This window comes from Leptosomus discolor, chromosome 4 (assembly GCF_034619465.1).
Source record: "Leptosomus discolor isolate bLepDis1 chromosome 4, bLepDis1.hap2, whole genome shotgun sequence".
In the NCBI taxonomy this organism is placed as follows: domain Eukaryota; kingdom Metazoa; phylum Chordata; class Aves; order Leptosomiformes; family Leptosomidae; genus Leptosomus; species Leptosomus discolor.
Genome location: NC_141394.1, coordinates 54712872 through 54724923, shown reverse-complemented (window position 1 = coordinate 54724923; position 12052 = coordinate 54712872). Strand labels below are relative to the sequence as shown.

At 42.8% G+C, this 12052-nt stretch overlaps 1 protein-coding gene across 1 annotated transcript in view; it reads left to right on the top strand.

The window, feature by feature from the left end:
• ATP10D (ATPase phospholipid transporting 10D (putative)) overlaps positions 1-11581 on the top strand; it is a 42781-nt gene extending 31200 nt beyond the window's left edge. Inside the window, exons 14-22 of the mRNA XM_086464818.1 lie at positions 623-807; positions 3648-3957; positions 4588-4664; positions 5207-5332; positions 5807-6007; positions 8715-8795; positions 9036-9140; positions 10477-10664; positions 11353-11581. Of these exons, the coding sequence (XP_086320944.1) occupies positions 623-807; positions 3648-3957; positions 4588-4664; positions 5207-5332; positions 5807-6007; positions 8715-8795; positions 9036-9140; positions 10477-10664; positions 11353-11581 (1502 nt within the window). The remainder of the gene's footprint in view (positions 1-622; positions 808-3647; positions 3958-4587; positions 4665-5206; positions 5333-5806; positions 6008-8714; positions 8796-9035; positions 9141-10476; positions 10665-11352) is intronic.
• The last annotated feature ends 471 nt before the right edge of the window (positions 11582-12052 follow it).

Genomic DNA, 12052 nt, shown 5'->3' with positions numbered 1-12052 from the left:
AGAAAGGGTAAAACACAGAGTTTAGTGCTGTGAGGTACCGCAACAGGAGGTACTGCAGCGATGAGTCGTTGAGAAACCTGATGATGAATGGCAGGTCTTTGCAGCAGTGTGCAAAAATATGATATAAGAAGAAGAGATTTTGATGTGGAAAAGGTGAAGGCTTGGGACAAGAGGTACAGATTTCAGCCTGGAGTAGAGTTGGGAATAAGGTAAAGAAGTGGACCTTGAGGTAGAGGGGATCGAGGTGATACATGAAAGAAGGTTTGGAGTAGTGTGAGGTAGGAGAGAGTGGGGATAATGGAGTATGTTTGTCGTGAGAAGCCTGGGAGTCTGTGTTCAACAGCCTCTACGGGATGAAACAACCGTGTGAATGAGTAAGGTTGGCTTAAAAGGGTCTTGTGAAGAAGTGGAGGCCCATGAGGCTGTGATGAGGGTATGTGTCAGCAATCTCGTGTGTGATGGGTTCTGGGACAGAAAGATGTGGAAGGAATTCCCAAGCGTGTCCCAGTAGGGTGTCTGTTTCAGGCTGTGGATACACACAGGGATGCCATCTTGTCCTGTCACTTTGTGATGTTTTGGTTTTGGAAATACAGCAGCAGTAATCCTTCTTGTCTAAATTAAGGTGCCACTGGCATTGAAGATCGCCTGCAGGAGGGTGTTCCAGACACAATACAGGCACTACGGAAAGCTGGAATAAAAATATGGATGCTGACAGGTGACAAGAGAGAGACAGCTGTCAACATCGCCTATGCTTGTAAACTGCTGGAACCAGATGACAGAATCTTCACTCTCAAGTCACAGAGTAGGGTGAGTGGAAAATTACACTTTTCTTCTGTTTATTTTTTTTTCTCTGCTAAAAAGTTCAGTCAGGCTATATCACAGGGCAATATGGGAAACTAAAAGGCTCTCTGCTTTCCCAGCTGACCAAAGACATCATGGTTTCTTGGAAGATGAAAATACTGGAAAACTGATGGTTTGCTTCCTTGCGGGTAAAATATGAAATCCTTTCTACATATGTCACATCTGTTTCTTTATATACAGTCACTAAATGATGATTAATTATTTTCATTGGATAGATTGCTTAATTTCTCCTTGTGGTAGGTTAGAGAGCTGACGTGCTTCAGATGTTGTTAGAGATTTCAGATGGCTGTGAGTTACAGCGTACAAGCAATGTAAGAATTATTGTCATGCAAATTCTATTGAATTAACTTTTGTGCTGCTTTGTGTAATATATTGCCTCAGCCCTGCTTGTCTTGCATAAACGTACAAAGAATTGGTCATTAAAGTACATTGCATGCTATTCAAGAAAACTAATCTGCCAACAATTTCATCAGAGAAAAAGCCACCTTTTCCCCACCATTCAGTAACTGAGTCATGCAATAGAGGGGCTGAAAATGCTGCTGGTTTGGGTGGCAAGTTTAGTCCTACTTGATAGTTATGTCCTCTTGCGGATGCTTGTAACCAGCTGGTTTTAAAATCTTGATTTTTATCAATTTGAGGTTTCTTAAGAGGGAAATTACTAACTTACTGGTAAAGCCAACACATGGAATTGCTTTCCTCAAGCAGAGACGTGAAATCTGAGACTTCTCTAAAGGACTGGAGGATTTTTCTAAGACCTTTCGTTTCTCTTTTTTTCTCTGCTTGTATGTTACTTTAGAAATTGGATTGCATGGCAATCCAAACCATTCTGCGATTCTGTGGCAAATGGTAACTGTGGGGACAAGAAAGTGAAAAAGGAAGGCTTTTTAGTCCAGTTGTGTTTGAAGAAATCCTGGGCTTTGATTTTTGCCAACGCTTTTTCTTCCTTTTTCCTACTAGGGAATGAGTGTCTTAACAGTGAGAACTGAGCCCCTTTTGCAAAAGTTCTCATCCTCCCTCTAACTGGGCTTTGCAAGAAAAAACAGACAGGATTTGATACTGTTGTATTTAAAAGTAAAATAATAAGATTTAAGAATATGTCTTTTTTTCTATATAGCATGTGCGTTACGTCTATTGATATCAAGAATCTTTTGGGCATCTTATATTGATTCTGACATGGCAAAAAATTTTGCAAGGCCAGTTCTTCACTGATTCATTGCAGCTTACCTATAATCTGATTTGAAATGCACTTTTAGCTTTGCATGCCAGACAAAAACAAATGTAGAGAGCAAGTGTCTTCTATAAAGCTGTTGTAACGGGTCTGCGTGGCAAGGTTTTGGTAGCGGGGGGGAGTTACAGGGGTGGCTTCTGTACGAAGCTGCTAGAAGTTTCCCCTATGTCAGATACAGCCAATGCCAGCCGGCTTTAAGACGGACCCGCCGCTGGCCAAGGCCGAGCCCATCAGCGACAGCGTTTTTGCCTCTGTGATAATGTATTTAAGAGAGTGAAAAAGTTGTTGGGCAGCAGTAATTGCAGCGAGTGAGAGGAGTGAGAATATGTGAGAGAAACATTTCTGCAGACACCAAGGTCAGTGCAGAAGGAGGGGGAGGAGATGCTCCAGGTGCCAGAGCTGCGATTCCCCTGCAGCCTGTGGTGAAGACCATGGTGAGGCAGGCTGTCCCCCTGCAGCCCACGGGTGGTGGAGCAGATGACTGCCTACACCCCGTGGAGGGCCCCCACGCCGGAGTAGGTGGATACCTGAAGGAAGCTGTGACCCCGTGGGAAGCCTGCACCGGAGCAGGCTCCTGGCAGGACCTGGGGCCCGTGGAGAGAGAGAAGCCCACGCTGGAGCAGGTTTGCTGCTGGAGACCCCGTGAGGGGGGCTCATGCTGGAGCAGTCGGTTCCTGAAGGACTGCACCCCATGGAGGAGACCCACGTTGGAGCAGTTCATGAAGGACTGAACCTGTGGGAAGACTCATGCTGGAGAAGTCATGGAGGACTTTCTCCCGTGAGGGGGACACCACATTGGAACAGGGGAAACATGTGAGGAGTCCTCCCCCTGAGGAGGAAGGAGTGGCAGAAAACAACAGAGTGATGAACTGACCCCAACCCCCATTCCCTGTTTTCCCCCTGTGCCGCTGAGGGGGAGGAGGGAGGAAAATCGGGATCAAAGTTAAGCCCGGGAAAGGAGGGAGGGGTGGGGGGGAGGTGGTTTAAAATTTGGTTTTGTTTCTCATTACTCCTCTCTGAGTTAATTGGTAATAAATTACATTTCCTTTCAGTTGAGTCTGTTTTGTCCGTGACGGTAAATGCTGAGTGATCTCCCTGTCCTTATCTCAACCCCACAAGCCTGTTATTTTTTTTCTCTTCCCTCTCCTGTCCAGTTAAGGAGGGGCAGTGATAGAGTGGCTTTGGTGGGCACCTGGCATTTTGGCCAGGATCAACCCACCACAGCTGTATTTATATTACAGAATCCTTAATGGTTGTTTTTTCTGCTAGTCTGTGAACATTTTCTGATTTGCTTCAGTTTTTTCCCACCTTCTAGTACAATACCTAAGCCAATCTGCTTAAGCAAAGTTAAATCACAGGCCCTTTTATTAAAAACAGACTGCATCGTTAGTGATTTTTAAAGAGTTACTCAGCCTCATGTCTGAGCCTTTGTGGATTCAGGTGAAATGCTACACAAGGGCAACATTTGACCTTTTCCCCATATGTATTTTATAAATTGAAAAGGGAGCCAGAACACAAACAGTATTTAATGAGTTGCCTTTCTCTTGTCTTTAATTAGGATGCCTGTGCCTTGGTGATGAGCAAAATTTTAGAAGGCATCCAGAAGAATGAATCTGCCAAAAATAAAGCCAGTGAAAAACTTGTGAATGTCTCTGCAAGTGCCTCCACCCAAGCTCCAGGGTTCACTGCAGGCTTGGTTATTGATGGAAGGGCGTTAGAGCATCTCCTTCATGACAGCCTACAGAATACTTTCTTGGAGCTCACAGGAAAATGTCGGGCTGTAGTCTGCTGCCGAGCCACACCACTGCAGAAGAGTGTCCTGGTCAGACTGGTGCGAAATAAGCTAAAGGCAACAACATTAGCTGTAGGTGAGTCCTGTGGTTATCTTCTTTTCTCTGAAAGCAAGTAGAAGCCAGTTTCTTCTTCCTATATTTTTGTTAATGTTTGTCACAAAATCTTTTTTACAAGGAGGATAATCCTCTGAACTGTAGTTGTCTCTGCTGTAAGATGATGTTAGTCTTCTGAACTAGCGCATTTAGTCCATACGCTTACAGTAATCTGAAATACCAAGAGCAGCAGCAGTCGTGCACTGCATTATGTAACGTGTCCAAAGGAGTAAGGAAGGGGATTTTCCTTGTCATTCTCCATCACAACCCCCCCAAAATAGGGAGAGAGAGGGGAGAGGACTGGCTGTGATTTAAAACACCTGTGTTGTCTGTTCCAACTAAATTCCAACAAAAGAAACAGCGAATATCCGTTTGGAGAATGTAGCTCGGTTCAGTCAGGCCTTCCGCTTACTAATCCTGCTTTCTGTAGGGTTTTCCGTCAGCTGCACCGTTACCCACACAGGTGTTTTTCTCTGAACTCTGCAGTGTTCTTGTATGTTTGTCTTTTCCTGATACCTCCGTGGCGACGTGATAGTCGGGAAATCTGCCTCCAGGTTGCATTCCAAATAAGAGAGGTTAGTTCTGAGTTCACCTCTTTTCTTTTTTGTGTAGGTGATGGTGCCAATGATGTCAGTATGATCCAGGTGGCTGACACTGGCGTGGGGATATCGGGCCAAGAAGGCATGCAGGTAGAGTATACAAAGACAGCTGCAAATGACATCAGATTCCATTGTAAATCAGTTCAGAGTTTACCCTGGAGGCCCAGTGGCTCCACAGTCCATTACCGTACACGGGCAAGAGTTTGCAGCCTGAGCTCACACCCAGGCCTCAGCACTGTTCCAGGAGCACTCAGAAGCTGGATGCTGCAGGGATTCAAACTCCAAAGGAAGGAGCTTGCTGCCTGTCACCGAACTCCCTATTACTCATGTCCTGTCAGGAAAGAAGCGGCCTAAGCAGCAGTGATTTCTGTGTAGTTGTGTGGTAATAATAAAGGCAGCCATGTTCCTGCCCGTGCTGTGTGCGGCTGAGCTGTGTGTGTTAGTGTGAAACGTATGGAGGAGCTCAGGTCTGAGTGAGGGTAAGACCATAAGCACTATATATTAAAAAAATAATAATAAAAAAATCATAAAATAAGAATTTTCGACAGCAGGTAAGTTGCTCACTTGGCAGTGTCTGAAGCTTCTCTTTAACAGTTTGGATATGACATATCCTTTCATTATGTGCATTGCAGGCTGTGATGGCAAGTGACTTTGCAGTCTCTCAGTTTAGACACCTCAGGAAGCTGCTGCTTGTCCATGGTCACTGGTGTTACACCAGACTTACCAACATGGTGCTTTACTACTTCTACAAGAATGTGGTATGTAGCTGTCCCATCCCAGGGAAATCACAGTTTGTGTATTTGAGAGCGCTGAAGGGTTTAGTGGGGCTTTATATTCTTTTTTAGTTTCTGTTGTGAATGGGTTCAAAAAGACACAAAACGCATGTGTCAGACAATTCAGTTTCCCATTTATGTCTGCAAAGACCAGAGGCTCTTACTCCTTGGACTGAATTTCCCACTCAAAACCATTGTCTGATTTGAATAAACCATGCGTAACAGGCATTATTAATGTGGTGGCAGCATGACTTTACACAAGTCGTGTCCAATTTTGAAATGTAAAGCTCTGTGTGAGTCAAACATAATTTCAAAGTGTGGGATTGGCCTGAACTCCACAGCATTTATACTTAATTTTCCAGATTACTGTAACCAGACCTAAGATCTGCCTGTTTTCCTCCTGGCTTTTAAAACACTTGTCTATGGTAACATTTTATTATGTCACCTTTGACTTTTCAGGCGTACGTGAACCTCTTGTTCTGGTACCAGTTCTTCTGTGGGTTTTCAGGCACATCAATGACTGACTATTGGATCTTGATTCTTTTCAATCTCCTTTTTACATCGGTGCCACCCATCATTTATGGTGTCTTGGACAAAGATGCGCCTGCAGAGCTACTCATGCAGCTCCCACAGCTGTACATGATAAGCCAGAAATCTGTGGTAGGTTAAAGAATGCTTGGCCTGAAGCAAACTGAAATGGTCAGCATTTGAGCCATTTCTGTCTGTCTTTCCTTCATAGTTCACATCAGGCAAACGTGAAGTTTAAAACCACTTTCTCTATTAGAAAGGCCTGTGCAAATAAAAGCTGTTTTTTCAAAAGTTTTTTGTAGGCTGTTTTCCGCTGTGCACCTCATCCTATCAGACATTTGGGTGATAAGAGAAATTAAGGACTTAGGTGAAGCGATGTACTAGGTAAACATCATTACCAGCGTGTTCACTTCATTCACTGCCTCAGCTGTCAGCGCACTTCGAAATGGGTTTCTTTTGAGCAGCTGGGCTTACTTTTAAAGAAAAAAGGCACTAGGTCCTGGTTTTTTGCTGTCATATAAGGGTCTCAACTGCCAGAGTAATGAGGAATTAATAAGAACCAGAGCAGATTCCTTTCAAATAATCCTCAAGAAAGTTCTGTCATTTGAGGTTCTTTTCCCTGTATGGGTACGTTCTGGAATTTGCTGCTGGCACTTTTGTCCCCTCTGAAACCACTGTACATCATGTCTGCTCTGTAAGTAAATTCTCTCCAGCCATTTAGCACAGAAAACTGCAGGGCGTAGGGGGTAGTTTCTAAATCAAAGTTATATAAATTCTTAAGCTTTTTCCTGGTTTCTCCGTTGCTCAGCATGAATTCTAGTATAATTTTAACTGTCATTTTAAAAAAATATAACATTTAATTAAAGTAGTGTTTTTATTGTAACAATTGAAGGCACTGACGTGCTGAGCCTGAGACAGAATAGGTACTAGTAGCCCAGAGAGAGAAAACATTGAGCATACGAGTCACCTAAAACTCACCATTTTCTTTATGATCATAGCCTTTCAATAACAGACTGGACACAAGGAAGCGTTTCTTTGCCAAGAGGGTTGTCAAACACTGGAACGGGCTTCCTAGAGAGGTGGTCGGTGCCCCAAGCCTGTCAGCATTTAAGAGGCATTTGGACAATGCCCTTAAAAGTAGGCTTTAACTTTTGGTCAGCCCTGAATTGGACAGACAGTTGGACTGGATGATCGTAGGTCTCTTCCAACTGAAATATTCTAGTCTAGTCTATTCTAGCAAATGCTGTTACAAAAATGAGCTACAACATGTTGTGTACTAGTTGTGCAGCCTCGTCTGTACAGCCCGGCAGGTTTTACACCTGGCAGGTCTGGTTTAGAAGGGGAAGAAGGATATGCAGTGAGGGGACAATTTGTTCTGTTTGTTTGTTCTACATTTCTTTTAACATACCCTTAAATATTTTGTGTTGCCCATTAACGCTATATTTGCAAAACTAAGTACTCTTTTGGTACCAATCCAAGCCTCTCTAGACTGGCTGGAGCAGGTCTGTGCTTTTTAAATCATAGAGGATTTTGACTAAATAAATGTTACAAGGCCTCAGGATTTGGCCGTTTGTTTTGATCTTCAGGATACGTACAGTGATCTGAGCTGAGATGAAGTTTTGAGGCAGCATAGTCATAATTACTGCATTACAGAATAGTTTTTCTCTTTCCCTTTTGTTTTTTTCCTTAACTTTTATCAGAGTTTTCCTCTTTTTGTCCAGTACAGCATTGCCTTGCCCTGTGGTTGATGTTGTTCAGTAGTATATCATTTCCTTTCTTGCATGGAAGCACAATGAAATAATTTCTTTGAATTAAGTGCAGTACAGAAGAAAGATAAATGCTTTAGAAGATGTAGTATCACACTAATGCATGATGACATCACAAGTGCACAGCTCTGTACAAGCTATAAAAATGGACAGTAATTTGGATTCATCATGGGTAATTTAGAGCGTTTCCCTTACAGGTAAGCAAGAAGATAGGTCTCACACAGCACCTCCAGAGAGCAGTTCAGTTCTTGAAAGGGCTGAATGGCTTTTCAGAGAAACCCATCTCTCTCCCCTAATTGTAGAGAAAGTCCTGGGTGACAAGACTGCTCACCTGTGTCTCTCAGTTTAGTGCCTGAAGGAATGGGATGTATCTGAGCCAGGGCACATGCAGCTGTGGTTTCATAAGCGGTTGAGCTGTCATAGCAGTTTGCTGCCACTGAGTGAGGAAGGGTCTTTCTTTCTCCTGTTCTCCCTTCTTTCTTTCCTGTTCCCTGTTTTCACCCACTTAGTTAAACTACCTTCCCTGTGCCAGCTCGGTTGTCCCATCAGATCATTCCAGGAACCGATTTAACTCACTGAAACAGCAGCGTGTTGTTCCAGCAGGAAAGTGACTTGATTTCTCACATTCTGGTGTGTTAAGTTAGCTCACAGAGGAGTCCGATCTGCACCGTCAGCCAGCACAAATTAAGAGGCAGAAGCACTTGTACCAAAAAGAAGGGGGTGGACCTAGAAGGAAGCAAGGGACTTGGCGGTCAATGATGTAAGCTGCTAGGGTACTTCGCGGTGCCCTTGCCCTCGCCTTCCGTTAGGTAAGGCTCTGGGAGGTCTGTTGCGGCAGAGACAGCTGTAGGATTAGCATTCCCAGATCTGGCTGCTGGTTTAGGTACTAACGGCTACATGTGTGGAGCGAGCTCTTTACTATTATGATCATAACACAAAAGATGCCTCTTCGTTGGGAAACTAACTGGAATTACTTCTGCAGATAATCTTTCCCCAAATCCAAATTAATGCTAATTCAGGATGCAGCAGTGTGTTCAATTTGTTTCAATGCCATTATCTTTTTTTTCTTACAGGCTTACTTGCCTTCAGCTTTCTGGATAACCTTGCTGGATGCTTTTTACCAAAGCCTCGTTTGCTTTTTCGTGCCTTATTTTGTAAGTGCTGGATATGAAATACACATTTTGACATACTAAAAACTTAGGCAAATTAGAGAATAAAACGAAGTGTTTGATTTTACTTCCTCATATGTAAATGTGTACTAACAGGATTGTCATTGGAACTGAGCTGAACTGCATGCATGCAAATATGTATGGTATTGAAAATAGCGATGCCACTTTGTGTATGAGGACTGTATGTAAAGAATGCATCGCGCTGACCGCTGCCTTCCCTTGCAGACCTACTGTGGCTCAGACATAGACATCTTTTCTTTCGGAAACCCTATAAACACAGCAGCGCTCTTCATAATACTGTTTCACCTTCTCATTGAGTGCAAGTCTGTGGTGAGTACTTTGTTTCTAAAAGAATATATTCCTAACAGAGTATGTGCATACAGCTTTCATTAAAATTAAATGGAAGAAAGAGCTTCATATACAAAACAGAGTAAGTATAAAAGGGCCAAAACCTAAATATTTTGTTTAGGTGACCATGTGAGCTCTCCTAATGCACCTGTCACTGAAGCCAATCAAATTACTCGTATGACTAAGATTAACAAAATGTGGCCTCAGAATTATTTGTAAATAGCAAAAGGATCCTGCCTTGTTAGGGTATGATGGTTTTGGGGATGTCAGTTTAGTTTGGCAAATGGTAAAGCCAACCAGTGATCAGCTGAACCTTCATCAGTTCCCGAAGCTTGCATCTCCAAGGCAGCAGTGTGAACTGCTGATTTTGAATGCTTGGAACTGATGACCTGCTCTGTGACCAGGGTAAACAATTCAGAGGTATATTGTGGTGCCTGAACTAGAGAACTGGTATGCTACAGAAATACTAGTCCAGTTTTTAATTAAGTCTGTGCAAGGTAAAGCATCTGCATTAGCTTGGATAAATTTTCAGGGTAATATTTTACTATTTTGTATAATTTTAAAGAAAATACAATAATATTTACAGTTAGGACACTGATTAAGGGATTTTATTTTTTCTCTGTCATTTTTTTGAAAAATACTTTTCAGGATTGTTTCATAATAGATGAAATTTCCAGTTGTGATTCAGTCTTTTCGTTGTTCTTTCGGGAGCATGACAACCGTTATAAAAATGTCTTTATTGAGAATATGTGGGTAGAATGAGTGCATCCACACTCTGAATAGGAAAACATTACTTGAATGGTATTTATTTGGCATTTTTGAATGTCGGCAAGCTGTCAGACCAATGACAGTGTTGTTCCCGTAGTTACTATTACAGCCATTCAGATAGAAAATTAAAGAAAACTCCAATGTAGAACAGGTAATCAGTGTCTCAAGCAAGATATATAAGGGTGGTGTCATGTGGAAATCTTGCCTCCATTTGCTTGAGAAAGCTTTCTCTGCTGCCAGTGGATGAGGTGGTCATCTAAGGCAAATGGCACAATAAAACGTCTTTCACAAAGGGATCAAAAGCTATGCATTTAGTAGATTTAAAAAAATGGCTGGGTTACCTATGAACTATGGGAAGAAGGGTCCATTCTTCCTGGAATGTTTTGTATAAAATTAGGAATATTATCTGAACAGATCTGTCCGCTGCTACATTAAGCAGCTGTCCTTGGAGGAAGAGGGTGTGCATGTTCATGCGTGCGCACACGTACAGGTGTTACAGATCTTTCTGTTTACAGCTTAAATCTGATTTCTTTCCTTTTCTGAACTGCAGACCTGGATACACACAGTAGCTATAGTTGGCAGCATCCTGTTTTACTTTGTCTTCACTCTGGCTTTTGGGGCAACCTGCAAAACGCACAACCCATCATCAAATCCTTATTGGATCATGGAAAAGCACATGACGGACCCGGTGTTTTACTTAGTTTGCCTCCTGACTACCTGTGTTGCTCTGCTACCCAGGTGCGTTTCTGGTTTATAGTTGAAGATCACTGTTGTTAACAAAATGAGTTTTCTTTGAATCAGTGATGCTATAAATCTCTCCGGCTAAAGGTCTTCCTCCCCGACCTCCCCCGCAATGTAAAGAAAATTTCATAACTCTACCAGACCAAGCCATGTGAGGGCAGCTCTGTAGTGACATGTTCTCCAGGAAAATTTCAGTAAATAAAAAAATTCTTCTGTGATTTTATGTTATATCAAATATTGTGTTTGGAGAGGAAAAAAACCCAGTAATCTCTGTAACCAGAGAGTTTATAATTTACATATGAGTCAGTTAAATTAGTGATCAAAGTTGAACACGTACTATACACATAGAGGTACTGTGCTTAGCCTGTGTTACCCCGGCCCTTCATTGAAGTTGCAAATGCACGTTGCCACAGTAACTAGTCAGTAGAAGAGCCGTGGTCAGGACAGAAGGATGGAAGCACCTGAGATCAGTATCTGTCTTTGGAAGTGCTGGTTTTAAAGCATGTTCTGGTGCAGCTGTTGGCTGTATAGTTTATGTTCTGCAAAATGGCACCTGCAAAGACGGTTTCAGAGGATGGTGCAGCCTCAGGGTTACCTGAATGGCGTTTGATTTCCTTTAGTGTTGCTGGAAACAGTTTTGAGGCTGCTTCTAAACAGCGTGTTTGAAACTTTGTTAATTTTGTAGATATTTGCTGAGAGTTCTCCAAGGAACATTGTTTCCATCTCCAGTGTTGAGAGCCAAGCACCTTGACAGACTGACCCCCGAGGAGCAGAGGGAAGCAATTAAGACACAGAGACACAACCGCATTGTAAGCTGTAGAGTGGAGTTCCAGGCTACTTCTGGGTCTTCCAGCTCAGCCACAGGTGCTGTATCAGAGGAAGAAAGCGTTTGCCGGTGTTTTGCCAACCTCTGAAACGGCTTTTCAGGCCTGTTCAAGAGATGGCTTGGTAGAGGACACCTCCTTCTTACCAGACATTCAGGATGGGTCTGGGAATCCAAATGGCTTGAACTCTGAAAAGACTGATTTCGTCACAGGAAACTAATTCAGACGCATGTGATGGTAATAACTCATGTGCGAAAGTCTCTGTGTGTGCTTCTGAAGAGGGCAGCAGTGCTGTTTCTCTAGGACACAAAGCGGGTCTGAATTCTGTTTTGTGTGAAGAAGATGCTGTAATGTATTTTGCCAGGTTGGAACGCTGACTGTTCAAAACCCAACAGTAGTAACTGCCGAGTTATGCGACGCTGTAGTTCTGTTTTCTTCAGCCAAGGCAGATGATGCACACATTTCCTTAGAAGCTTTTTTGTTTATAAAGCTTTACAGTAATTTATTAAGATCTCCAAGATCTAAATGGCTGGGTTGTATTTTTAGATTTTTTCACCCAGA